The sequence below is a fragment of the Chiroxiphia lanceolata genome, chromosome 5 (assembly GCF_009829145.1).
Source record: "Chiroxiphia lanceolata isolate bChiLan1 chromosome 5, bChiLan1.pri, whole genome shotgun sequence".
NCBI lineage: Eukaryota > Metazoa > Chordata > Aves > Passeriformes > Pipridae > Chiroxiphia > Chiroxiphia lanceolata.
The window spans coordinates 44,514,621-44,541,839 of record NC_045641.1 but is presented as its reverse complement, the minus strand read 5'-3'; the positions used below and the strand labels follow the sequence as shown (position 1 = coordinate 44,541,839).

The window sequence follows — 27,219 nt, the reverse complement described above, 5'->3', positions numbered from 1 at the left end:
GCTTCTGAGATCATATTGTGATTGTGGGTCAGACAGGTAATAATAGTGCCCATATCTACACATGCTGAAACCACAAGAAGGATCCCATCAGTTCTCTCAGAGTGGTGACCTGCCTGAAGTGCCCAGCCTGAATGAGTTCAGGGGTGAGACTAAATTTCTGAAGAATGTGACCACTGAATAACAAAACCACTTTGCTTTGAAGATTTCAGTTACTCTCAGTTTGGACCCTTGAGGTTCCATCTGCCTTTTTTTTTGGGGGAGGGGGGTGGGTAATATCTTTACTCCTCCATCAATTTATATAAGTATAGTCATATAATCAGGCCCTGAGGGTTTCAGTGGGCAGCGGCATATCTGAAAAAGTATGTATTGCTACTCTTTGGTGTTAGAAACAGAGGGGAAAGCAAACCTGTCTCATAAGGAAAGATAAAGGATCATGAAGTTTTTTGTTTCCTCCAAGAAAGCAATCTTCAGTGATATTTTGAATTACAGTGTCTAAATCCATTCTTATGAGATGTCTAAAAATATTTTAAAATGTTCATGAAAAAAATCCCACATTGTTTAAAATGATTGAATTTTAGCATATTCGTTTGCCAGAAAACTTAACTGGCTGCTTTACAATAAATATTTGCTGACTTTAGTCTTCTGTTCTTCATCAGTCATGCAAAACCTCCCACATTTCCTATCTCTTGTGGAGATGCTTGCTAGGTCCACCTTTAAGCATAGCTACATTGCCTGCAAGGCAATTAACAAGAATTTTCTTAATAGGCAGATGGACTCCTTGATGGGGTTGATGCTCCAACACCTAGCAGAGAAAGATACTACTATAGCACTGATGTGGAGAGCTTCTATGCCAGGAGATCTATGACATTATGGAGGTTTCTGCCTCTGTTAGCTTTCCTTCTGCAGCTCAATCAGTTCTTTTGTTGTTCAGTTAGCACAAGTGTTTATGACGGTGGAGGTGACTGAGTTGACATGTAGCCTTTGGACCCACAGCCTTTGGACCTGCAAAGAGAATGTGCTGTTAGATTTGAAAAATGGGCTGCTTCAAAAGAGTATTTTTGTCTTTATTCCTTGTGTCCTAACATGGAGCAAAGCATACAAGATAGTCATGTTATCTGGGTAACCTAACTAGACCACATATTTAAATAATTGCGAAGACACTTTGGAATATATTAAATAATACCTATACAAATATATTTCTATTGAGGATAATGATTTCACTGAAAAATGCATAAGACTTCAGGCAGAAGTACTGGAAGTCTTTAGAAATTTCCTACCTTGTAAACTAGTTTAATAATAAGCTGTCCTCAAGATGAACAAGGCCAAGTGCTGTCTTTCAAAATTCCCGTTTTCATCTTTCCAGTATCTCATCACATGAATTTACCATCCATCTTATTACGTAGACTGGTTTTCAAACTATATAAACAGAAGTTTCCTGAGCTTCACTTTTAGATTTCCTCATTACAGCCATTTTACTGCCAAAAAAATTTAAACAGTAAGATTAATAAGTTCTCAAAATTATGTGAAATGTTGCATTGATTTTAAGGAGAATTTGTGATTCCATGCATAAAAATGAGACTTTTTTATTCAGGTTCCTCAGTTTGGCAAGAAAAATCATCACTTGCAGTATTTTTATTCCCACCCCTGATTCAAAAGGATGAGAGGTATGTTGTTCCTAATGAAAATCACAGCCATGAGATAAGGTATATATTATATACAGAATGCATAAGGGGACTAGGCATTTACCACTGGGATTTGCAGCAGCCACCATGATGAGCAGGGAGCCATCCAAGAAAAGAGCAGGCAATGCTGAGCACAACCGTAATTATTTAGGGCCTCTGGAGTGCTGCATGGTGCTTGGACAGGGGTGGATGATGAATTCTCTCTGGAGCTGGGTTCCAGAGCTGTCTTCAAAGGAAAAGGTTGTGTCAGTTTGCGTCAGAGTGCTGGGTGTTGAGGAATTTCATCTACGGTAGAAAGACCGAGTTTCAACATGTTCCATCTGAAAGGATAATCAGTGACTGGAGGACCCACGGTGAGTGAGATTCAAGCTTCAATTCAGGACTCTGGAAGAAAACTCAAGTGCTTTGGGAAATTCCAGCTCTTGAAAGCTAAGATCAATATCACAGTCTAAGAAAATAGAATTCACATATTCTAATGTTTAATTTCAGTATTTCCCAAGAGTATCTGCATTAAAAATTAGACAAAAAAATACTACAATTAAAGGAAAATAAAATAAGAGCTGTTTTCATATATCTTATGCCATTTGGCTTTTCTTTTTAAATTTATTTTAGAGGACAGAATCTTGTGTAAGTCCAAGTTTCTCAGAATTCATTGTGGGGATCTAAAATGAAGATGAATTCAAATATTTTTGGACTTCTTTAACAACTGAACAAAATAAGAGAGTAAAAGGTAACATAAATTAAGGATAAGGATATAATTAAAGGATAGTGAAAACACAGCTTGTTTTCACTATCTTTATGTTATCTTAGAATATTTAATCCATGATGGTCTACTTTTCAAAACTGCAGGTCTACAGAATGGACATCAGACCACTAATTCATGTGTTAATTTACCCTTAGTTGTATGGAAAATATATATCATCTAAATAGCCACATTTGGGTCCAATAGCTCAATATATGTCTGTAATCGATAAATACATGTTAGATATTTAATTTAAGATATACTTAGCATTTTAAACATTAACTCTTTGGGTAGGATAGATTTGTTTCAGTCTTGAAATTGTTGAAAGCAAGAAAACAAACTAAGAGATTGATAGCATCATTTACATAGTAGGTAAACCTAACAAGCCAAGACAAATACCAGATCTTGGCATTGTGTCATGGAACCTTTATGGTGTTACTGTGGTAAGGATTGTAAAACAGAGAGAAAGGGAACAGAGAGTCAAAAAATTCCTTAATGAAGGAGAAAGTATATTTGCCATAAAAGCTAAACCCTTTTTCATAGCTATTCTTTTCTGAAATGTGTTGTTCTGCAAGGATCTCTATAAGCTAAGCTACTCAGTTCTCACTGTGGTTTTCGCAAGGGAGTAAAGGTGTGCAGAAAGTAAACTGTTAGAATTTTGTTTCTGGACTTTTAGAGTGGGATGTCATCTTCCTAAATCCTATATAAACAAGAGGTCTGGTGCATTTACATTTCACAAATTAAGCCAGTCAAAGTGCTTTTCAGTGTTTCTTTAAACAATGTCTTCTAATCTAAACTGAAAGATCCCCAGGTAAACAAAGGTGCCTATTTAAATAAAATATGTAGTTTCTTCCTCTGAGCAGTCTAAGCAGGTAATTCTAGGCTTTTAGGTGAGATGCAGCATTCCTGCTTCTAAGTCTGGTTTTTTGGTGGGTTTTTTTTTGTGGTTTTTTTTTTTTTTTGGGGGGGGGGAATTGTTTGTTTGTTTGTGTTTTGGTTTTTGGTTTGGTTTTTTGTTTGGTTGTTTTTTTGTTTGGTTGGGTTTTTTGTTTTGGTTTTCGTGTTGTTTGTTTTTTTTTTGATCAGGAATGATATAGAGTAAAATACATCCATAGCAACAGGGTCTGGAACATCTGGCCTGGTCCCTTTGATCTTTCTGCAGCGTCCCTTGGGCTTGTCTGAAGGGTTCAGTCATCTGCTTTTAGACTCTTTGATCTTACTGACCTTTTGTGGCTCTTTTTAGAAGGAGCAGCAGATATCATTAATTGGGATATATCACTGTGTGGTGATCAGGCAACTGTTTGGAAATAGAAGTTTTGTCTTCTGACTCTGAGTAAAACTCAGAGCTTCCTACTGTTTATTTCAAGCAGCAATGTAAAAACAGAAATCACCACTACATGCCAGCCTTCAGAAGTGAAAGAGGCAGACTGAATCCTGAGTAAAAGCCAACACGCCTAAGTGTATGGAACTACCAGTGAAGTATATGATACACATACTGGACTCACTATCTTCTTCAGGTTTTAAAGCATCACTTTTTCTCTAGTAACCACGAAGGTAATTCAAGAGAGAGATTCAGATAAACTGATTGTCCTGTGGAGCAAGACACATAGCATTTTAGTAAAATAGTACTCAAATTTAGACACCCTGGATTGCAGCCTTTGCTAAATGGAACAATCCAGAGGGCTAATGAATAAGCTCTGCTTGCAGTATACTCCTGGGTTTGCTGGTGATGAGCTACACACATGTTTGATGTTTAACAGATATTGCCTCAAATTAAGTCTGAGACATATGGCAGCCATTACTGAAAGAAAGGAATGCATTTTTTCGCTGTCAGCAACTCTGATGCTGAAACAGAACAACAGCTCCTAACAGTACTCCCAGTTGTCCATATCTCCTCCCAATGGATCTTTCTAGTCTATTGCTTTATCTCTTCTAGTCTTTTTCAAGATTGTGAGCTGTTTTAGTTTCAAGCAAGGACATTACTCCACTGAAGGAGATGTTACCAGCCCCTGCAGTTGTGCTTCTCACTTTTTTATAGTTTTTAATACAAACTGACTTGATTAACAGTGTGGGTTACCAGGAGACATATGAAGTAAAAGTCCTGTAAAAGCTTAAGACATCTTTCTGAAACTAGAATACTCCCAACAGTATCTTTTAAAAGGTCTCCAAAATTCAGAGTGGCTATCCACAGTATTTTTACTGTAATAACTTTTCCACTTCCTTTTATTGTCGTGCAAATACCTTCCATAATGTTACTTTTTGGGAAGTTGTTCATGATCTCAAGAGCAGTTTGTATTTCACTGATATTTGCCTTTGATGGCTCAGCTTCACAAGATAAAAATTACCTCATTAACACAAAGTTCTCAGCTGCCTCTTACTGAAAATAAGGTCCTGGAAAGTGTCTCAGGTTGGATATGCAAAACAAAAAGCCTCCCAAACCATTAGTCATTTTTTAAAATCTTGGCTGTGGTCTTTTATTGGTCTGTAAAACTTTATCACCATATAGTGCACTCTTTAAATAATAAATAGTAACGCCAGATGATGGAGGACTGAACAAAACTGGTGCATGATGGAGAATATGTGCATAACCTTGAAGGTTTCATTGGAAGCTGGCCTTTTTGCAAAGTCTGCTTGGACATCCAAGTAACCACCTGTTCCTGCAGAAATATTTCCAAAACTTTTGAGTGCACATGACAACACGTATTACAGTCATCATACTCTTTCTTCCCGATTTTGAGGACAATTCTTGTCATTTTTTTCTGCCTTGTTTGCATAAGAAGAAATGAAAATTCACTTTATTGAGAAAGTCTTAGAAGACATATTTTGCTGGTTTCTTCTCCAATGAAGAACTCCTTCTTTGAATGGGATGGTAGTATGTGTTTGATAAGGATCAAATATCTGGCCTCTAAATCCACAAAGGGCAGACTGTGACCCCTTGCTGAACAGTATTTCATACAAATAGTACCACTACCTGTCACAAGGTAATCAGCAAGTCCCTTTGCCACTGACTTCCATCTTAACAAAATGAATATCTGTATGTGATTAACAGGTTAAATTAGCAGGTAAATTCAGATCCCCATGAAGAGTAAGCTAAATCAATCTTTTTTTTTTGTTAAATGTAAAGATCTGGGAAAATGAATTTTAAGTGTGTCACAACAGATATCTGCCACCAGGACTCACTGTTTTAGACCCTTTGGTGTAACATTCATGATGGACTCAGTTCATTCTTTAGTGATGAACAGAATTCAGTGCCTCTATATCCTCTTTACATACCTTGTGAAGATTTAGCACAAATGCAAGCCAGTCTTATATTGCACTGCCTGGCTTTTACAAAAATCATAGATGCACTTTTCATGGTGAAGCCTTCTTAAATCACTCACAACTGGACACATAATGATTTTAAACTTCTTACAGTGGTACCTCTACCTCTCCCCATCTCTCTTTGGTGGACCCCATTGGACGAACATCCTCATCACTGTCACTAATGTGTGAACTGGGTCTGCTGCAGGAGGTTAAAGGAAACTTTACAAGTCCTAGGTGTTTAAAGTAGCACTCATGATGAAAAAGTTAAAACAGGACACCTAATTTTTTTCTTTATAATTAGTATATCTGCTTAAAACTAGGTATATATGTAAATTAATTTAATATAATTTAAACTATTAAAATATTCTACTTAATATGCCTGAAGGAATCAATTTTATACCTGGTTTATAAGAAATCCCTAATAATTTTTAAGAGGTGAAGGGTCTGGAGTTCTAGTTGAGTGAAATGCTTAACCACTTATTTTATTTTTAAGCACATACTTAAGCCATGCAAAAATTACTAGTTTTAAGGATGCATTTTTTCCTAAACAAAAAATAAGGCAGTACAAATACACACGTGAAAGAAAAATGATGATGTATTTAACGTTAGCCTTACTGAAGTCAGTGAAATCTACCCATGTATTTAAGGTTTGCTTTCCTGTTTTTAATTACTTTTTGTCTACTGTACATCTAAATTTCTTTTGAGACATTCTTAGTTTAAGAAGCAAAGTATTAAAAATTATGAAATAAGTTGTTACAGGTTTTATTGTTAAACTCAATCAGATGGAACTCAAAATAATTATGTAAACAAGTTTTAAAACTAATATAACCCATAAAAAGTAGCAGGATATATTTTATGTTTTCAGTATTTTCATTAGCTTTTTCCTTAAAATATTTATGCCATTGTTCTGGCTTTGAATGTGGATAGTTTTCCTTACATGAAGTTGTTACTCAAAGTTTGGATCAAAAAAAAGAAAACAAAAATCTTCCAAAATACTTAATGTGAGAAATATGCGTCTAATCTTTGGATAACAAGTTGGCTGGAAAGAGTTTAGTTCAGATCAATGATAAAACAAGAGAACTGCAGGAGGCATTGGAGATAATTATAACTCTCTAGAAATATATGTAAATATCTCTCTGAACAAAAAGGAAAAGGTAAGGCTTAATCTTTAAAGAACTGAAAATATGTTATTAAAAAATTCTTAGCAAATTGTTTTTGCTCTCTTCTTCTCCTAATCAAGACTTTTTTCTTTAAATGGCATGACAGCATCTGCATTTGATAAAAATCAAATAAAATATTTCCTTAGAAACAGATGTCACTGGTTTTAATTCTTTGTGGCCAATTCAGGTATTATGAGAATGAAATATGACGTAAGTGAACTATGCATGTAAAGTGCCTTGTAACAAAAATTTTGAATAAATCTAAATTTTGGGTTACCTGTTTCATCTAGACTAGTTCTTCTCCTCTGCTAGAACATAAAAATCAAATGCCTTCATCTCTGTGGCTGCTTGATATTAAGGTCAGGATTTCCTTCTTTTCCTACATAGGTGCTGAGGTGCCTTAGTTATTTTAGGGGTTAAAAGCTGTAGCCACTGATGCATATATATGAGGCTGTATTCATAGAACACGGCTTGTAGCCTGACTCAAGCTATTACAGTCTAGCAACAGGGACCAATAGAAAGAGAAGAAGATCCAAGAAAGCTGAGGTAAGCACAAACTCTGAAGCAATGTCAAATTAGAAGCAATAGCTAATAAGGTGTGTATGGAAATACATCTGGGAATACTAGTATGTACTTCCAGTTTTATATGTTGCTAATTCTGAGGAGGACAGGAAGCAAACACAGTGGTTAGCAGCCAAAAGCTCTGAATTTACAGTGATTTCTAACTGGCTTCAGATAGCTCCAGGAACTTGACTAACAAGGTAAATTGCTTTATATTTCTTTTTTAAAATGTTATTAAGGTTACAAATATTTACACAGTAATAAGGTCATCATTTCACTGTGTAGAAAAGAGATGTTATTCTTTAGAAATATTTTATTTGTCTTTTTTTTTTTTTTTTTTTTTTGGAATGTTTCCAGATAGCGGTGTCTGGGGCTGGAAGATCTGTAGGATACTGCATTTGTTACTGCTAATAACAATGTTGAAAATTATTAAATTACTACATATCTTACGCAGTAACTTAGCTGAGCTCTTAACCTTACTGGTGCATTAATCCTATGAGAGTCTTTACTTTTTATTTAAATACTATTTTTAAAAAACTAACCTAATTTTGACCAGAAATTTCACCTATCAGTCTCTTGCCTCTGTATTGCAAAATGCTTGTTAATCTTCATCAGACAACAAGCAAGATAACAGAGTTTTTAAAGTATTGTTTTTGTGCTATGCAAATATTTCTTTTTGGATTACAGATAAATTATCAGTAATGATTTTATTCATAATTTAATGGTGGAAGAGGTTAAACAAAACAAATAATAAAGCAGATAAAATAGATAGAAGATGCATGAGTGTATATAAAATAATTTGGTTAGGATTTACTTTTTTGTGGATGTAATTTGGTTAGAACTTATTTTTTGTGTCATTTAGATAGGGCATTTGTTTTGTGTGTTTGCTTTAGAAAAGAAAATTTGTAAGTTTGAATATGAGAGAGTGAATGAGGCAGGGAATGGACTAGCCAAACATATTCCCTCCAAACTTTTTAAGAATGTGCCCAACAAACAGCTGTTAAAACACTATTTGATCTCTCATTTTCAATAAAGAAAAAGGACTCTGGAAAATCTGATCCAGATGCCATTATAATTTAAAAGAGAGCAAAACTGAAAAGGGGGTATAATTAATTTTAAAAGGAGGAACAGTCAGTACAATAGTATTTGTATCATCATGGTAAAGATATCTTTTCTGAAGGTTGTTCATTATATAATGTAGATTATAGGTCTGTACAGGAAAATTAAACAAATTTATAAGAAGCACTGATTTAATGTCAGAAAAATGATCCCTGTTTTCAGGTTCTTTGAAATGACACTTGCATGAACCTTGGTTAAACTGGTAGCCAATGTGGAATCTAAGTGGAATCAGGGAAATGTTCAGCAACATATAGAACTGAATTTTTTATACCTCTTATATTACTGTTTGTTTTTTCCTTAATATGGGTATTACACTAGAGGACAGAATTTGGCTGTTTATAAAGGAAATATTATTTTATATGCAAAACTGCTTTGTTAATCTAGTGTGCTGCTAGAGAATTCTGTTGAGAGACAGCTAATTGTTTTTTTCCCCTTCCAAGGCAAACACAATGATCCTAAAAGTCTATTCAAGCCTTTTGCTCTTATTCTTGGTCAATTCTGTGTGGACTCGAACTGTGAGACAAGTTTATGATGATCTGGATCCTGAGCATTGGTCTCACTACACTTCTGAGTGTCCACAAGAGTGCTTTTGTCCTCCTAGTTTCCCCAATGCGTTGTACTGTGATAACAAAGGACTTACAGAAATACCTGCGATTCCAGCAAGAATTTGGTACCTCTATCTTCAAAACAATCTAATCGAAACACTTTCAGAGAAGCCTTTTGTGAATGCCACTCATCTGAGATGGATAAATCTGAACAAGAATAAGATCACAAACAATGGAATTGAGAGTGGTGTGCTGAGCAAGCTGAAAAGACTGCTTTACTTATTCCTTGAAGACAATGAATTGGAAGAGGTGCCTGCCCCATTACCAGTGAGCCTGGAACAGCTAAGACTAGCTAGAAACAAAATTTCCAGAATACCAGAAGGAGTCTTCAGCAACTTAGAAAACCTTACTATGTTAGATCTCCACCAGAACAGTTTGTTGGACAGCGCGCTTCAAAGTGACACCTTCCAAGGACTCAACAACCTTATGCAACTCAACATAGCAAAAAATTCACTCAAGAAAATGCCTCTAAGCATTCCAGCTAACACACTGCAGCTGTTTTTGGACAACAACTCCATTGAAGTTATACCAGAAAACTACTTCAGTGCAATACCCAAAGTCACTTTTCTTAGGCTGAACTACAATAAATTATCTGACGATGGTATCCCTTCAAATGGGTTTAATGTTTCATCTATTCTAGATCTACAGCTGTCTCACAATCAACTCACTAAAATTCCACCAATCAATGCTCACCTCGAGCACCTTCATCTTGATCACAACAAAATCAAAAGTAAGTGCATATTGGTGGTGTGGGACCCCACCAGGACATAATTATTTTAAAGTGTCTGCTTAACTACAGAAGATGCTCTATGAAATAAAGTGATTAAAATCATAGAATTGTTAAATAATTTGGGTTGGAAGGGACCTTTAAAGGTCATTTAGTGCAATCCTCCTGCAATAAGCAGGAATATCTTCAATTAGACAAGGTTACTAAGAGACCTGTCCAACCTGACCTTGAAAGTTTTCAGGGGTGGGGCATCTATCAGCTCTCTGGGCAACATGTTTCAGTGTTTTCCTGACTCTACAGAAGCTTTGTTCTACTAAGATTTGTCTCCTCAAATATCTTCCAACATTTTCAACTTTGTGTAAATAAGGCAGTGTTTTGTACCCAAAGCAACAGAAGCCTATTGTCATGTCATAGTTCCATTCCTAGCACTGCTTCTGAATTCATCCAGGTATAGTGGGGATGTGGTGGTTAGGAACATCACATATTTTATGTACTAAAATTAGCTGCTCAGTAAATCCTTTGTTTCATGCCAAAAGCCAAAATAAAAGTGATGGCTTTCTGTTTATCACTACACAGAAGGAAGCTAAGCATCTATATTTATCTTCCTGTCATGGAAATTTAGTTGAATACAGAGCCTCTTATCACTCTTTAGTGCCACTGTAGTTCACAAATATACTAAAAATAACAGTTTGGCTTTTGTATGAAACAAGGACCCATGAAAGGACCTATTAATAATTTAGGTTAATTCACTGCATTTTAAAAATAAATGTATGAAGCCTTGTTAAAAAAATTATTTTTGTACAACTGGCATATATTTAAGTGGCCTGAAAGATTTCTAATGGTTAATCAAGAGTTAGGGCTTATGACATATGTTGTTTCTGAACATATTTAATTGCCCCCTGGTTAGGAAGGGATTTATTTTCATTACTTTACTGCAGGGCCTCAGGTGCAGGCTTTATCCTGTCACTTTAGGTGGACACTAGATTCAAATCAATGGAATGTGGTCAGTCTAGTTTAAGAAGGGGCTTGTATCTAGGTAGTATTTAAAGAGCTGCCCAATTATCTTCCTTTGAAGTTTGACAAAGCTTAAAACCATGAAAATCAACTTGTGTAGTATGTGCAAGCTCAAGTCCTGCTTCCCAGTGATACATGGGTACTCGTGAAGCTAAATCACAATAGCTTTCCACAAGCCTTATATTCCTTAATGCCTTTGCCACTTTTCAAAATTCATTGTTGCCTTAAGCACAAAACTACTTTTAACTAAAATAATAAAGAAAAAAAAATTTAATTCTTAGTAACTGCACATAAAATAGTAAAAAAAAATATTAAAAAAGGCAACCTGATACCTTAAATGAAAATTAGGTATTGTGTAAGGCACATTCGAGCACATAGCATAATTGTTAAAGAGGTAGGAGTTAATGACATAGTCTTCATGGGACACTGCTCTAATAGATGATATCTCAAAGGTCCTTTAATATTACAAACAAGCAATATAATTTCATTGGGCTGGAGTAACAAGATGTGACATTGCTGCAGATTCATTTTACCTTCTTAAACCCTGGAAGTTGATGATCAGTCATTACTTTAAGATGGCAAATGTAAAGTTTTGAAAGAAGAATAACTGTAAAATCCTGAATCTGGTTTCTCCAGAAAAGAGTCCTTATGAAGCTTTACTTTTATGTGTGCAGGACAAACCCTTTTTGTGATATTAATTCTCATATATTCCTGCACAACTGCAACTTCATTTTCTCTTGGTGATTGCTAGTTACAATGCTGGCATTGCAAGAGCTCAGACATTTCTATGTAAATATAGTTTGCCTATGTTTTGTTGTATGTTATTGTTTAATATCAGTTCTTCATATAAGTGCAAGGCCTTATTTCTCCAGAGACCATTTATGAAGATAAGGCCTTCTTCTGAAGCCCAAGGAAGCCAGTGATAGCCTCGTAGAATCATAGAATCAACCGGGTTGGAAAAGACCTCTGAGATCATCAAGTCCAACCTTTGATCCAACACTGCCATGGTCACTAGACCATGGCACTAAGCGCCACATCCAGTCCCATCTTAAAAACCTCCAGGAATGGTGAATCCACCACCTCCCTGGGCAGCCCATTCTGATGTCTGATTACTCTCTCTGTAAAAAATTTCTTCCTAATATCCAACCTAAACATCCCCTGACACAGCTCAAGCCCGTACCCTCTTGTCCTACTGCTGGTTGCCCAGGAGAAGAGACCAACCCTCACCTGGCTACAACCTCCTTTCAGATAGTTGCAGAGAGTGATGAGTCCTCCCCTGAGTCTCCTTTTCTCCAAGCTGAACAACCCCAGCTCCCTCAGCCTCTCCAGTCCCTTCACCGTCACTGGTCTCAATGGAACAAGAATTTCACCTGTTGTCCCTTCCCTAAGGATCTCAATACACAGAGAAAAGAAGCACTTGAAAGTTGGAAGTAAAATCAAAATAAAATCAAAATTAATAATGGCTCCAACATTTGCACCACTCTTGTTCCATGGCATTTTAAAACACACATGCTTACATATTGATCTAGGAGAGGCTCTGGGGAGATGTTAAATAGTGGAAAAGAGAGTGTTAAAGGAAACAAAGAGAAGGCATGAAATGATGGTGGAACAAGTGAGCAAGGGCTAGCAGGTGGTATTACAGTGCTATCAAAGGACAGGTAAAGGGGAGTGAATATTAAGTTCCCCAGAAGAGCACCAGGAGGTTGGGATAGATGCTCTGAGGTAATGTTATTCCACATGTAGAGAAAGAGAGAAGTGCTTAGGCCAAGTAGCTAAATTATGTTTCTAAATTATGAGTTTTGTTGAAGAAGAAACAAGATCTTCAGTTATTCAGCAGATATACAGTATTAGACATTAATGAGAACCTTTCTGCAGTTTTCCTTTACAGCAGCTCCAGAGTCTCATCTTTAAATATTATACCACATAATAATACTGTGGACAAGCAGCAAAATTAATTTTCTTTAAATTAGCTATCCTAGATTTTTTATCTAATTTGGGCTAGTGTATCGACCAGCTACTCAATTAATGCAAAGAAATACACAATCATCCCACCTTAAGGAGCTGTAAATCACCTTTTGCAAACATTCATATCTCTCTCAGTTTAAAAACAGAGTGTAAATGGTTTACTCAGGCTGACAATCTCTACATGGATCAGTTTAGGAAGGTAAATTGTACTCATGTAGATGCATAGGCCTGTCCCTCCTGCTTAAACAAAATTCAGTAATATACACATGAAGAGGATTGAAAGACAGGAAGAGGGAGAGGCTCTCACTCCTCTGATAGCTTAGGTAGGATTTACTGTTTATGAGATGAGAAAAATAAAACCCCAAATCAGTTCACACCATATGTCATCAAGAAATAACTTCTTCATAGGTGGCCTGTGGTCAGATAACTGTTGCCTCACTTTAAGGCTGAAGAATTAACCCAGTGAAAATAAGTGTAGTGAGATAGTTTCTAGGTCAGAGAAGACCAAGATTTAGAACACACTTGAAGCCATCTTGTCTTCTACGGACAGTAGTGCTGACCAGAAAAGGTGGATATTTTCTGCTACATAATGTTGATCACCTGTAAAATTTGTAATAGCTGCTTTCATAATGAAAACTCTCAAGCTTTCTGCTTTACACATAAAATAAGCTGTAGCTTGTTTCTTCCAAGAATATCAAATCTTTGCCAATATTAATCAAATTTCACAAGACAGACAAAGACATTTTGATATGACAGATATGACAAAAGTTTCAGACTTGGGCCAGCTGGATGTATTTAACTAGTTTCCATGACAAAGTCCACTTCCAAGATGTTGCAAAAGTCTAGGCAGTTGTTCAAAACAGAGTGGAGGGGTTTCTTTTGGGGGAAAAAAAAAGTAATTTATGTTGTAATTTTTACATCATAACATTTTTCTGATTTGGGGTAGTGTAATCAGAAGATATGTGCATATTATAATTGTTAAATATAAAGGGAGAAAAATTTTGGTAGAAATCTGAGTTGCTAAAAAAATATGTTTCAAAAGATCTGTTACATACACATTCTCCACTAATTTTTCTTCGTTTGATCAGGAGCCAGCAAGATCCTCACACCGTCAGACCAATCACTAAATACTGTAATTTGGTCAAAGGAATTTGACATCTTTGATAAACAAACGCCACTTCGGTATTTTATAGAATGAGCCCATTTTGAGACTGAAATAGGGCAGCAGCTGCCTGAGTATTCAACAACTGAAGACAAAATATGAAAAGCATCTTAGCCAAGTGCAGATGTAACCTAGAGGAGACAATGGAAAGAGCCCAAGCCATTCAACACTTATGAATATGGATAATGATTTAAGCTCTAGTTTCAAATTTTATCTGAACAGAAACAAACTATGTGTGATGCATAAAGAATGTTAAGGATTTTCTGGATTTCAGATTGCGAAGAAAAATATCCCATTGTAAAATTATATTCTTGCAATTAAAACCAACTCTACTGAAGAATGTGAGAGAACAGGAAAGTACAGATGTTAAAAGTTAAAAATACTAAATGAAAATTACCTCTGATTCAATACTGTTATCATTTTGAATGCAGGATCTTCATTAGGGAATATCATCAGCCTAAAATTAATGTACTGTCCTTGAAATAAGATGTTCAAAACCTCTCCACATTAATCTTGTCCCCCTCTCTCAGAAGGTAGAGAGCTATTTCTCAATGCTTACCATGGAGTGGCCTAAATTAGTGTCCTCTCTGTCCAAATTATGCATCTCATGGCCTTTATTCATAGTTACAGCGCAGTAAATATGTGATTCACTGATCCAGATTACATTATATTAAAATGTTTTTTGCTTCATCAAAAAAGTAGTTAATTGTTGGCATTTTACAAATCTGACAGATAAAACTGTCTCCCATACAAATATCAGTGGAAGCCTGCTTTATTATTTTCCTAAATTAATTTTGTTTTCATGAACCTTTCCCACAGAAATTACCTAACATGTTGATTTACATTTTCAGGTGTCAATGGTACTCAAATATGTCCAGTTTCAATTGCCCTAGAAGAAGACTATGGTTATTATGGCAACATTCCTCGCCTCCGATACCTTCGCCTGGATGGAAATGAAATTCAGCCTCCAATTCCATTGGACATCATGATATGTTTCCGCCTACTTCAAGCTGTTGTCATATAAAGATATTGCAGTGTCAGTCTTGTACTACAAGAGTGCTAAAATACAAGTTTTCCTGGAATGAAACTTGTTCTAACTCAGAAATCAAAAAATAACAGCTTTATTTGACTTTAATTTTTTCTTTGCTTTTATCTTTTCTACGGCTGACAAAGTTGTTCTTCTTTCAGAAGAGATTTTGTACGGACCTGAAACATGTGCTTAACACTTTACCCTAGAATTTCTAGTGGGAATATACTGAAAATCATCTGCATAAGATCACAAATATTCCAAAGAACCTACTACATGGTTCTTGTCAAATGCAACACCTACACTGTTAACATCATTGTTATAGACAAATTATATTTCCTTCTTTTGTCATGTAGTAACTAACACAGTGAATTTGGGTGCATTTGGTCAAATGCATATACTAGTAAAATCATGATCTGCATGACTACTAGTAATCAGAACTGTCAGTGTCATTTAAGATAGTGACTAGTGGTGAACAACCACTTAACATGTAAATAACCCATAAATTGTTGTCATCCTTTGAAGACGGATATTTTTAAGGCAAAAAGTACATGAGGCTCAGCATCCAAAGCAACATCGTGAATATATATTGTCATAGGGATTCATTCAGTGAATTATTTCAGAATTGGAATATAGACTGATCCAACTTAAATCCAGGGACAAGAGAACATGAGATGAAATCCTGTTCTGTCAAAGTACCAGTTTTATGCAATTTCATTCTTCAGTATTCCATTTCTAGTTTGACACCATTTCTTTCTGTAACTTTGCAATAGTCACTGAATATTTGGTTCATTTTAGTTTCCACAGAGATACAACCAACAGTAATGATTACATATTTCACAGACTAGGTACTTCACAAAAAATTCAATGGTTAGTTAGTGCAATGGTGATAAAGAGAAAATTAATAAATTAAGATATACATCCCTTCCCAGTTATTTACTGAACTAGCCAAATATTTGCATAGGAATTTATGCAAATAAAGCAGTTTAAGCAAATAAAATCAACTTACAGCAGCATTTAACTATATGTGATATACATGTACATAATAAAACTGGACTGTAGAGAAGTCCAGGTATTTAGAACACAGCACATTAACAATTCATTAACAAGGGAGATATCATCAGGCAACTTTTTATGAAATCTAGTTGATTTTTTTCTCTTTTATAATAATGAGATTTCAATAGATGCTTTGAATAGTAGAATCAGTTCTTCAATGTGAGAGTATAACATCCTTATTTCTGACAACCAGCACAACAAACTATCCATCAGTCGCATTATTTTAGTCTTCTTGCATTCATAGATAGAAGTAATTAGTTGCTCTTTGATATCTTGCATCTATTGCTAACATTTTAAGACTGGTCTCAATAGCAAGCATTTAAAGACTATGCATGTGGTATAATTTTTACTTTGAAGATAAGGTATTTTCTTAAAAGTAGATTTTAAAAAGTGTTGAGAACTGCAGTTTCTAACACTGAATATCTTTTTATGTGAAAATCAGGCCTTATTCTGCTTCAGAGCACTTGTGGAAATAACCTAGTATAGAAATCCAGCATACGAATAACCAATTCAGAAATCCTATCCAAAAAACATTTATTTTTGCTGTTCTTTTTATGTGATTGCTGAGAAACTCTTGCCCTTCTACCAAAATATTTTCTGTACATCTCTATTTACCCAATATGAAAAAATACAGATTTTAAAAGTCTCTACAATATGTATGCATGTTTAGCTATGTTCTTTACTCAGTAATAGCATAGTAATTTATTTTTTTGAAAAAAAAGTGACGATACTACTAATTAAATTATACCAATAATTATGTTCTTGTACTTGGAAATCAATCTCCACTTTAAACAAGGAATAAATATGTGTACTCCAAAGTAAATATTCACAGGCATATGTGCATATTATTGACATTATTTACATTTCTGGTCATACAGCAAAGCATCTTGAAGTTCCAGCAAAAAAATATGACTCTTTTAGGTACTCTTAAAGGTACACGTTAAAGGAGGAAAGACTAACGCTTCTCCAAAGAGATGTCTAGCTTACATATGAGAAGGGTTGATATGTAAAATCATAAAGGGACACTAGATCATCAAGGTACTCCATTTTCTGGATAGGGGTATTATGCAATGAAATCAGGAGCATATGAAATAATTTTTAACAGTTATTTTCATCAGCTGGCCTGCTATTTTTCCAATGCAGTGTAGTGTGGAAATCCTTATAAATTAGTTCTTCAAAGGCCAGTGCTGTCTTATGGAACAGTCTTAGAACACATACAGACAGATGCTCAAGATCTCTGTCAAATCCCATTTAATCTGAGTGGAGAGAAACATTCATGATATATACTTGGACAAACTTCTATTGGGCTGAAGAACTACTCCTGCTAAGTGCTTGCTCTACACCTTTGATGCAACCCATTGACTCAACATCTGAGAACTATGTAATACAGAGAAAATCCTAAGTATCCTCACTTAGGCTAATTTGTCCCATCTTGACTTTTTCCACCAAAAACAGCACTATGAATTAGAATACTAAATAGTTATATTTCTGTAATGACCTTCACAGAGTAAATCAACCCTGATTGAGGGTTATGCTGCTTTAGTGAATGCACATGTCCAATTGCAACAGTATTAATATTCTTAAACATCCTGGTAAAGTTGGTGAAATTTCCCTACAGACTACAATAGCAGGCCTGAATTGCATTCTTGTGTGGAACTAAACAATGTAAGCTTTTGGCCATTACACATTCATTTCATTCATTGTGCCAGAAGACTATAAAGGACTATGTAAAACACAGTGTCTTTTTCTCAATGTAGATGGTCATTAATACACAGTATAAAGCATCACTGTGCTTGAAAGTCTGATGTTAATTCTTCCAAATTCTAGATTGGTCTAAAACTCCCCAGTGATATTTCTTGATTTAGAAAAAAATGTGGTCTCTTCCACTGAAAGGAGTGAGGAACACACCTCTCAGCTGTCCTGTCTGAACCCCCAGCTGCCATCATGAAACAGCCATTTGTTTTGCTTATTTGTCAGAACACATTGAAAATACTTTTGAATAGAATACCATATACAGAAACAAAGACATTTACAAGTATGAGGAGCTGAGAACAAAGCAGGTCGCCACAAGCACGATGCAGTCATGGTCAATCACTAACCAAACCACGAACACTTAGTGCTTTTTGCACAAATCCATGTTACAAATGAGTTCATTTTGAAATTAAGTTTGTTAATACAGATGTGCTATTACCTCAGTCTATGATATGCACAGTTGTTCTGCAAAGAAAAGTATTAAAGCAAAGTGAAAGACTCAAAAAGTGAAAAATGCCCAGATATTTCTGACATGTCTTCCAGCATGACTGGAGGCTGGGTGTTGGATCTATGAAAAGGCTGTGGGGTTTTATAAACACAGTTGGTTCTGCAGGAAGAAAAGTCCTTAGTAGATGCTGCTAGCATACTTAAAAATTCAACCATATGCATGAATTTCCCTGCTCCACACTCTAGCATTTTCTGTTTCTTTCTCAATATCCAGTTTGTTATCACTTTCTTCTTCAATATTTTTAAAGAAAAACACCACAATAAGAATCATCTGTAGATGCCAGTGACCGCAGCAGGCTGTATGACACTTGAAGGAAGAAACACAAACAGTAAGAGGTAAAAATTTGGAAGAAAAGCAGAAAACCAATTTGCATGTTTGCAGTTATAACTCCAACACATATTCTGTGTCATTGAAGGGATTTTCAGTCACCCTTGTTGCACCCAAACAGTTTCCAACATTTGCTAAAAGTACTTGCTGTCATTTTTCCAGCCTGGGAAAACTCTTTGTTGATATCATATTGCATCTAGTTTCATTACCTATCTGGAATCAGATTACTGTAACATCTACATTTCTGTGTTGATTGTTAAACAGCTAATATCCCTATTTTACCATGTGTGGCTGAAAAACTTTGACATTGTTGAAGTCAGCAAGTTAACATCCTTCTTTTGATTGAAAGCCTCCTCAATAATTCCTTTTTTTTTACACAGTATTGCTTTCCCATTTAAACATGAAGGGAAGTTCTACAGGGCATCGCACTGTATAGTGTATAGTGGTGTGCAGGAATAGTAGCAAACATTTCCAGTCAAGTGTATGAAGCAATATCCATCACTGGCATCATGTTCTGCCCTAGCTAATTTACTATTTTAGTAGAAGTAATATGCTGCCAAGTCCTCTGCTTGCTCTATCAGTGTTAGTTCCAACAATCCTCTACTGTAATGAATTTAAAACCTTTCCCAACACAGTTGTTACACTCCCTGCACTGTTGTCTGAATGTTCTTCTTACTGTTTTTATCTTGGTTTCTGTCATATTAGAAGGAATACAGAGGAGTGCCACTGAGTTGATCAGAGAGTTGGAATGCTTCTCCTGTGAAGACAGGCTGAGAGAGTTGGGGTCATTCAGCCTGCAGAAGAGAAGGCTTCAGAAAAGTTATGGATGCTCCATCCCTGGAATTGCTCAAGGCCAGGTTGGGTGGGGCTCTGAGCCATCTAGTCGAATGGAAGGTTTGCTGTTTATGGCAAGGCAATTGAAACTAGATGGTCTTCAAGGTCCCTTCCAATCTAAACCACTCTACTATTCTATATCCATTTGACCAACCTATTTGCCTATCAGGTTGATTTAGTTTTGCTTTTTCAGTGTTTATTAGCTTATGCATGTTAATGCACTCAGCGCTAATGTCTGCTTTGGTGTCAATCCTTTTCTGGTAGTTCACCTATATCTGGGTTCTCTGGGGGACATTCAGCATTGCCCTGACTGCCACACACCTGCCGCAGCAAACAGCACACTCACCTCCTCCCATGCATGTGCTCAGACCCAGGCTGATGCTGGCACGTAGACAGAATATAGCTGGAAATCTCTTTTTCAAGGCTTTCTCTCCCCACTCTCAGTCTTTTCTGTAGGGAAATTGGCAAAGAATCTGGAATCACATCTTCCTCAAACAAAAGCTGTTCCTAATTAGGGTCTGGGGCAACGAAAGTGACATGTGGAATCAGCAGCACTCAGTGAAGACTTTTTCATTACATCATTTATTCATTAAAATGGTCTATCACCATTTTTATTAAATGTTAGTGAATTCAGAAAAAAAAAAAAAGCAAAGAATTTCAGCCATGGTAAAGGAAAGAAAAAAATTAAAACAGTGTTCGTCCTTCTTATTTAATGTTCTTGTTGCTAAGATGTCCGTGTAGCATGTGCTGAAATCCTGGAATTTGTCTGAAATCATGTTCCTACTACTAGGAAGCCTATTTCAAGGAGGATAATCTCCTTCTGATGCTTTACTTTGTAACAGGACTTGAAATAATCACCGATTCTCTATCCTGGCAGTGAGGATAGGCTTCATGGTATTATAGGATCTAGGTCCAAATCGTTTTCTGAATCAGAAGCAGATTGAATTGGAGTGTATATTTTTTTCTCTGAGGAAGATGTTTTGAGCACCAGACTAGAGGTTCACTCTATTTTGTGAATTCTAAGATTTGATTTTTTTAATGACTGGAACTGCTTCCAATGCAAAAGTCTGATGACAACCCTTCCCAACATTGCTTAGCAGCAGAGTAGGTGAGAGTAACACCTTAAATATCTCCATTAAGAAAGCTACCAAGTACAGAGCCCCCAGACTCCCTCTGAATTACTGGCCAAATGGGGAAGAGAAAGCTTTGTATGAGGATTTTCTCTGAAGGTCATGGTGTTTTGAATCTTTCAAAAAGCTACTTATTTGTTTGTTTTGGTTTGATGCAAGTTCATTAACATTCAATTTAAAATACAACATATAAACATCGTGTGAGGTTTATTTTCCATTTCACTATAAGGAAGATTAAAATAATTAATTCTAAATCAAATAAATATAAATATTTTTGTATTATTCTGACCATCAAACAAACAAACAAACTGAAAAGCCAGTTTTCTCTTCTCAAACCAAGATTTCCATGCTTCTCCTTTTTCTCCATTGTTCTTTATTTACATCTACATTTTGTCTGGGAACAATGCAACAGACTTATCAGGTACTGAAGAACATTGAGAATTATTTCAGCTGCAGTATTATCCATGCTTCCCATTCTCCTCAAAGCGTTACTAAGGCTTGTGCCTGTATTTTCCTACTTTCGTAAAGTCTGCATACAGGCCTTCTTTTTTGTGCTGTTTCAACCACAGTGGTGGTCAATGCTTGTGCAAGATCTTTTGCAGGAAAAAAAGTGGTCCCAGGGATTTAAGGCTTTCTGTGGTGCCTGCTTTCCCCATATTTAAACATCCTCTGCTTACCTCCTGACACTCTCTTGGGTTTTATTTCTGGTGGTTTAATGCTACCTCCATACTGTCATTTTTCCCAATGTTAGTACTGTGAGGTATGGAGAGTGATAACTCCTGTTGCTGCTGGGCTGCTTCTGACATGGACCATCTGGGCCTGATGGAGGAATGACAGCCAGTGTGTCTTGTGTCTGAGGAGCTGAAACAAGTGACCAGCAGCTCAGGCTTATGAAGATACTGAATTATGTGGTAGGAATCAATGCGAGAATGGGGCTCAAAAACTAAAAGATGTCTATTTTACCACAAACATGCAGAGCAGAAAATCATCCAGTGCAAGAGAGATGGAGGTGAAGATGTAATTGGAGCAAACTGTCAGACTTAAAAGTATATGCAGCTACTTGTATAGGTGAGAAACAGAGAGAGAGAGAGAACAATTAGCTCTGTCTGGCCAAGGATCAACAATGATTGGAAATCACACTATTTCTTAAAATTTGTTTCAAGCCTGAAGGATCCTAATAGTGACTGAAGACGAAAATCCCACTTGATGTATTCTGCTTGACACATTATCCCTGTGTTGCTTTGTTTTGGGTGGAGTTAATTTTCTTCACGGTAGCTACCATAGGCTGTGTTTCGGATTTGTGTTGGAAACAGTGTTTATAATATAGAGAAGTTTCTGTTATTGCTGAGCAGTACTTACACAACATCAAGGCTTTTTCTGCTTCTCACCCCACCCCACCAGTGAGGAGGCTGGGGGTGAGCAAGGAGTTGGGAGGGGACACAGCTGGGACAGCTGACCTTGCTGACCAAAGGAGCATTCCAGACTATAAGGCATCATGCTCAGTATATGAATCTGGGTGAAGAAGGAGTGATAGTGTTTGTCTTCCCAAGTCACCATTACACAGGATGGAACTCTGCTTTCCTGAAGATCTCTGAACACATTCCTGCCCATGGGGTTCCTTGTATTGCTTTGCTTTCACATTGATCTGCTAAACGACACATTTTGTATGAAATATTTGCCTCCCATTGAAGTGAAAACACTTGATATTTCTAAATTCTCCCTGCTCTGTTTGTGTGTAGACATGCATATAATAATTTTAAGAGTGGTTTCAAATCCAGCAAAATGTCTAAAGAACTGGGAATCACCTGAGCTGCTGACTCCAACCTGTTTTCTTGATGGGAATGGAAATACCTATTGTTTCAAGAGGCTAAGCCCTTAAACTGAAGCCTTTTAACTTGTTTAAAGATGAGTTGAACATACTGAAGCCTTGTGCTTTCTACAGCTGAAAAGAAAGCTGAAAGCAAATTATACAGCCCTTGACCAGGATTAGGTGGTGCTTCCTCCTCTGCATCACAAGATCATGGAGATCTGTTGTCAGTGGTTGAACTGGGACTAGATACAGAGTGTGTAGAAAGGGAAGTGGTGTGGTATGAAAAAATGAGAAATTAGTCAATAGATTACAGTCAAAATAGCTGTGGATGGTATTCTTTACTTAGAAAGGTATATTAGCTTTATCCATATTGGTGGTCTTTTCCTCTTTAAAAAAAAAAAAATACCCTTTCCCAGCATCATAATGGTGGAAAAACTGCCTGCTTAGGGGGAATTCTTAGAGATCGCAAAAATCCATGCAGGAGTCTTAGCTGGTATCAGTTTTACTCAGTACTTCCAGACATATGAAAAAGCTCTCATTGTAGCCAGTATCTGAACAAGTAACAAAACAATTTTATTGGATATTTGTCGTCTCACCAACATAACCATAATTTGATAAGAAAGGAGAAAATGGAAGTCAAATACTAGAAGAGAGAGGACGACAGATGTGAAAAAGATGACTAGGAAGGGGAGAGAAGAAGTTTGGTATGAGGAGATAAAGGAGGAAGAAGAAAAATATTTGGAAAAGAAGGAAGACTGAGAGATGCCTTTTTGAGCATCCCTTCACATGAGAGTAAAAGAAGAGAGGAGACACAAGGAGCTTAGATGCTTTTTTGGGAGGAAAACTGAGAGCCTTGGAAACTACTGGTCCTCAATGCCTCTTATAGCACTGCTGTGGTCTTTCCTAAAGCCTGAGACTTATAATGCTTCAGCCTAATCTAGTGTTACTTCTTCTGAGAACTGGCAGGACAACAGCTAATAACAAGTGTTCAGTATTTGTAATGCTGTCCAAAGTGCTGTAATTAATATATAGTCCAAACACAAAGAAACTGTGCAGATGTGTGAATAACAGCTATGAGCTTTCTTCAAATCATGCATTTTTCTATTCTGTGCACTGTTCCATGCTGATGTGAAGTTGTCTTTTAGAATGAATTCCAGAAGGAATATGATAATATGCCACAACCATCAATTTTGTTAGTTGGAAACCACACGAAGGGGCAATGTCAGTTGGCAAATAAACTCTGGCAGCTTCTCAGGCTTAGCCTTTATCCTGGAAACCATATGCTCCTCCAGGTTTTTATCAGCTTATATGCTTAGTTTTATCAGCTGATGTTTCAGACACTGGCTGATATAAGATTCAAGGTCTACTAATTTTCAGAGGTGTGGTAACTTGTTGGATTTTACAGAAATGTTATGGCCCCTTAAATACTTTCAGGTGCTGAGTCATGGCTCAGATGTACCACAAGCTAAAAAGGAAAGTTTTTCTTCTTGCTAGCCTCCATTTAACATCACAAAAAGAAAAAGTCCTATTTTTTTCTAGGAATACTAGAGAAAAGTTATCCATGCCGAAGGAGAAAAGTCACTATTGGATGGTTATATAAAAAATTTTTAAAGAAATTCTAAGTGCAGTCCAAACACTGCTTCATCATAAAGCCTTTGGCATCCATATATTTATAAATAGGATGGCTTCGTAAAGTCATCTTACTCATGATACTAAATACTTAATCTTGATTAATATGGACCAAAGTTAAATTTAAATACTGATTTCATAAGATCAGAAATCCAACTTGCAAGATTTTTTTTTCACCAGAAAAATAGGTTTACCTTTCAAGTTAAACATGTTTTAGTCTTTTTTTTTCTTTTTTTTTTTTTTTTTAAAGGCAGATAAACTTATCTGATCTCACTCTCTCTGAGGTTCCAGGAATCTAAAAGTTAATTTCTTGTTACAGAGATAGATTAGGTTACATTGGTCCCAAATGGATTTTGGTCAACAGTTTAACAGTGAGAACAGCAGCACTGTTTTGAAATGGTCATGACAGCAAAAGTAACAAAATTCAGCTGTTCCCTCACCCTGGACTATGAGGTCAGTGAAGCAGTCATTTCCAGACAGTGGGGGTGACCTTATGGGTCCCTATTAAAAAATTAAGGGAAAAGGAACGGTTAAAGGAAAACTCTGTGAATTTCCCTAAGTCCTTTTTTACTTTAACAATATATGGAACAGTACAAAAAGTTATTAACTTTAAAGTTGAATTTCCATGACAAAGAGGAGGGAAAGTTGAGAAGAAAGTACTCAATAGCTCTCATATCAAATCCCTCTACCCACAGTATTGCTTTTTGGCTCAACCTTAACACATTTCTATTTCAATATATAATCAAGTTAGGGAAAAAAATGTTGTTCTGGATCCCCCTCCACACCTACACATCTTCTTTCCAGAATCCCACAGTGTCATGATTGTTCTGTCAATAGCTCGTGACTGAGTGATACATCTGCTCTTTTCAGTAAATTTTTTCCAATTACATATGTGTAGCATATTGAATACACATATAAGACACAGGGTAGAAGAAGAGGCACAAAAGTGAATAAAAGATATTATGAAATGAAGGCTTTCATGAAACTGGTTTTAGTTAGAGAGAAATGAAACTTTTAACTATAATCAATGCTTCAAGCTATTCCGGAAATAATCCCAGAGAAATGAAATGAGAATGAGGTACATGAAAGCTTCTGGGTTTGAAATAGTAACAGCTGTGTCTAGAGAACCTGGGCAAGGGGGTTTCTTATTCAAATATATCTGTTTTAAATGGTATTTTTCATTCAAGCACACATCTCTGTCCATTAAAACAAAGGAAAAAAGCAGGGCTAAGAACACAGAGCAAACACCATATGATCGTCGATAAACAGCCTTATAACCAAACACCATATAATTACTTCAAGAATTGAATGCCAAAAATATGTTGTGACTCCATGAAATGTACCCTTAAGGATTTGTGAAAAAGAATAGATATTCTAGGAGCCGTGCCCGTTTCTCCCATTTTGTTCCACATGAAAAAATTATATTAAATCAACTGAATATCTGGAAAGAATTAAATCATCATCTCTCACTGGCAAACCTAAAGGAAAAATTCACAAGAAAGCACAGTTTTATATAATAAAAGTTCTCATGTTTCATAGAGTAAAAGGGAAAAAACTAACTGCCAAAGGGAAAGTTTTTGTTGCTTTGGTTATTCTTCTTCTCACACGATATATTATGGAGTTCTTGTCTCCTCCCTTTTATTATCTTTATGCAATGATTTAAAATTCCAGACATAATGAAATGAAACCATTTCGAATGTTATTGCAGAAAGTCCTACAGGATTGTAGCAGCTGACACAGTAACAGTCACTGGCACTGTACAGTAACAACCAAAGCTGACCGGTCTCCTCAGCAGGATTCTTTTTAATGATAGAAATGTCTGACTTATTCACTGCCCTTGAATTCTGTTTAAAGTGGAATAAAATCTGCCTTTGTTAATGGTGTTTCAGAGGTGTAAATGAAAGCAAGGACTTTCTTAAAAGACTAAGCTCACCACAGGCTTCAAGTGATTTACCTCACAGATGGCTTTAGTTCAGTAATGCTGTTTTAAAAGTCATGCTGCTCTGCTCTTTAATTTATATTTAGTTTTGGCATATCATGCTTGTATATTAGCTATCATTAAGCTACTATAAAATGTTCAGGGTTCAATTTTCATTTAATTTACACTCTGACAGGAAAATCTGATGATTTTCACCAGCTGAGGCTGTGTTCTTCAGAATTTACTAAGGCGAAGACAATTTATGAATACTAGAGATTACAAATGAGAGGCACACTTAAATCTCTGCATAGCAGAGATAAACTGAAATGTCTGTTTTCCTTCCAGGATTGTGTGAAATAGTGGTGGTTCAGCATCTTATTTGTGGGTTTAGCTGCAACATCAGTAGTTGGGTGTCCTCTTATATCTCAGGCCATTCTTCAGTAGCTTTTAGTCTTTCCCTCATTTTTTTTCCACTCCCTGCTGACCTCCCATTGCTCATTTTCCTTAGACAAGTTTATTGATTCACACTACTTTAATCTCTGTGGTAAGCATTCCCCACTTTCCTGCCGAAGATTATATTAAAGAAACCGGAATTTTGAATGGGAAAAATGTATCTTGCTCTTTTTCTTCTGTAATTCTCGATGATGCAATCCATGTGTTTTTCTTACTGATATTAATTTCTCACTCACTCTTCTTTTGTACTCCTTCTTCTTCCTTCTGTGGTCTAAATTTTGTCACTATCCGCTATGCTGTTTCGTATACCTGAAATGTTATTTCTGTGTGTGGCTTTTGTCAATATTTTTATATGGCTCAGTTATTAGAATATCTTCTTTCTGGTCTCCAGTACAGAAACTATTATTTTTTTCCTTCTCTCCTCACACATGGTCATTCAGACACACTCCATACATTAAAAATGCAGTTTCAAATAGTCCTCCTTGACTACCATCTTGACCACATCAGGCTATAGATGAGCATTTCTACCTACTCCATTTCCCCAGATGATAAAACTCAAGCTTCTGATCTTCCTGTAGAACTTGTTCATTTGGAGCAAAAATCTCTGTTACTTGTTCTCACATAATCTAATTCATGCATTTCTGTGATTTTGCACTAAAACTACCAAAGGCTGTTCATCATCATGGGACAATTGTTCTATTGCTCTTACAGTTAAAAAACTTTTAAGTCCCCACC

The 27,219-nt window shown here is 36.1% G+C and overlaps 1 protein-coding gene across 1 annotated transcript; it reads left to right on the top strand.

The window, feature by feature from the left end:
- Positions 1 to 9,016: 9,016 nt before the first annotated feature.
- KERA (keratocan) lies at positions 9,017 to 15,064 on the top strand. Its single transcript, XM_032689380.1, has 2 exons — positions 9,017 to 9,902; positions 14,892 to 15,064. The coding sequence occupies exons 1-2, from the start codon at positions 9,017 to 9,019 to the stop codon at positions 15,062 to 15,064; spliced, it is 1,059 nt and encodes a 352-aa protein (XP_032545271.1).
- The last annotated feature ends 12,155 nt before the right edge of the window (positions 15,065 to 27,219 follow it).

Bases quoted from the DNA above. Each gene is read 5' to 3' on its own strand.
- KERA (XM_032689380.1), top strand. From the start codon at position 9,017: ATGATCCTAAAAGTCTATTCAAGCCTTTTGCTCTTATTCTTGGTCAAT. The intron at 9,903-14,891 runs GTAAGTGCATAT...TTACATTTTCAG, and splicing joins TGATCACAACAAAATCAAAA to GTGTCAATGGTACTCAAATA.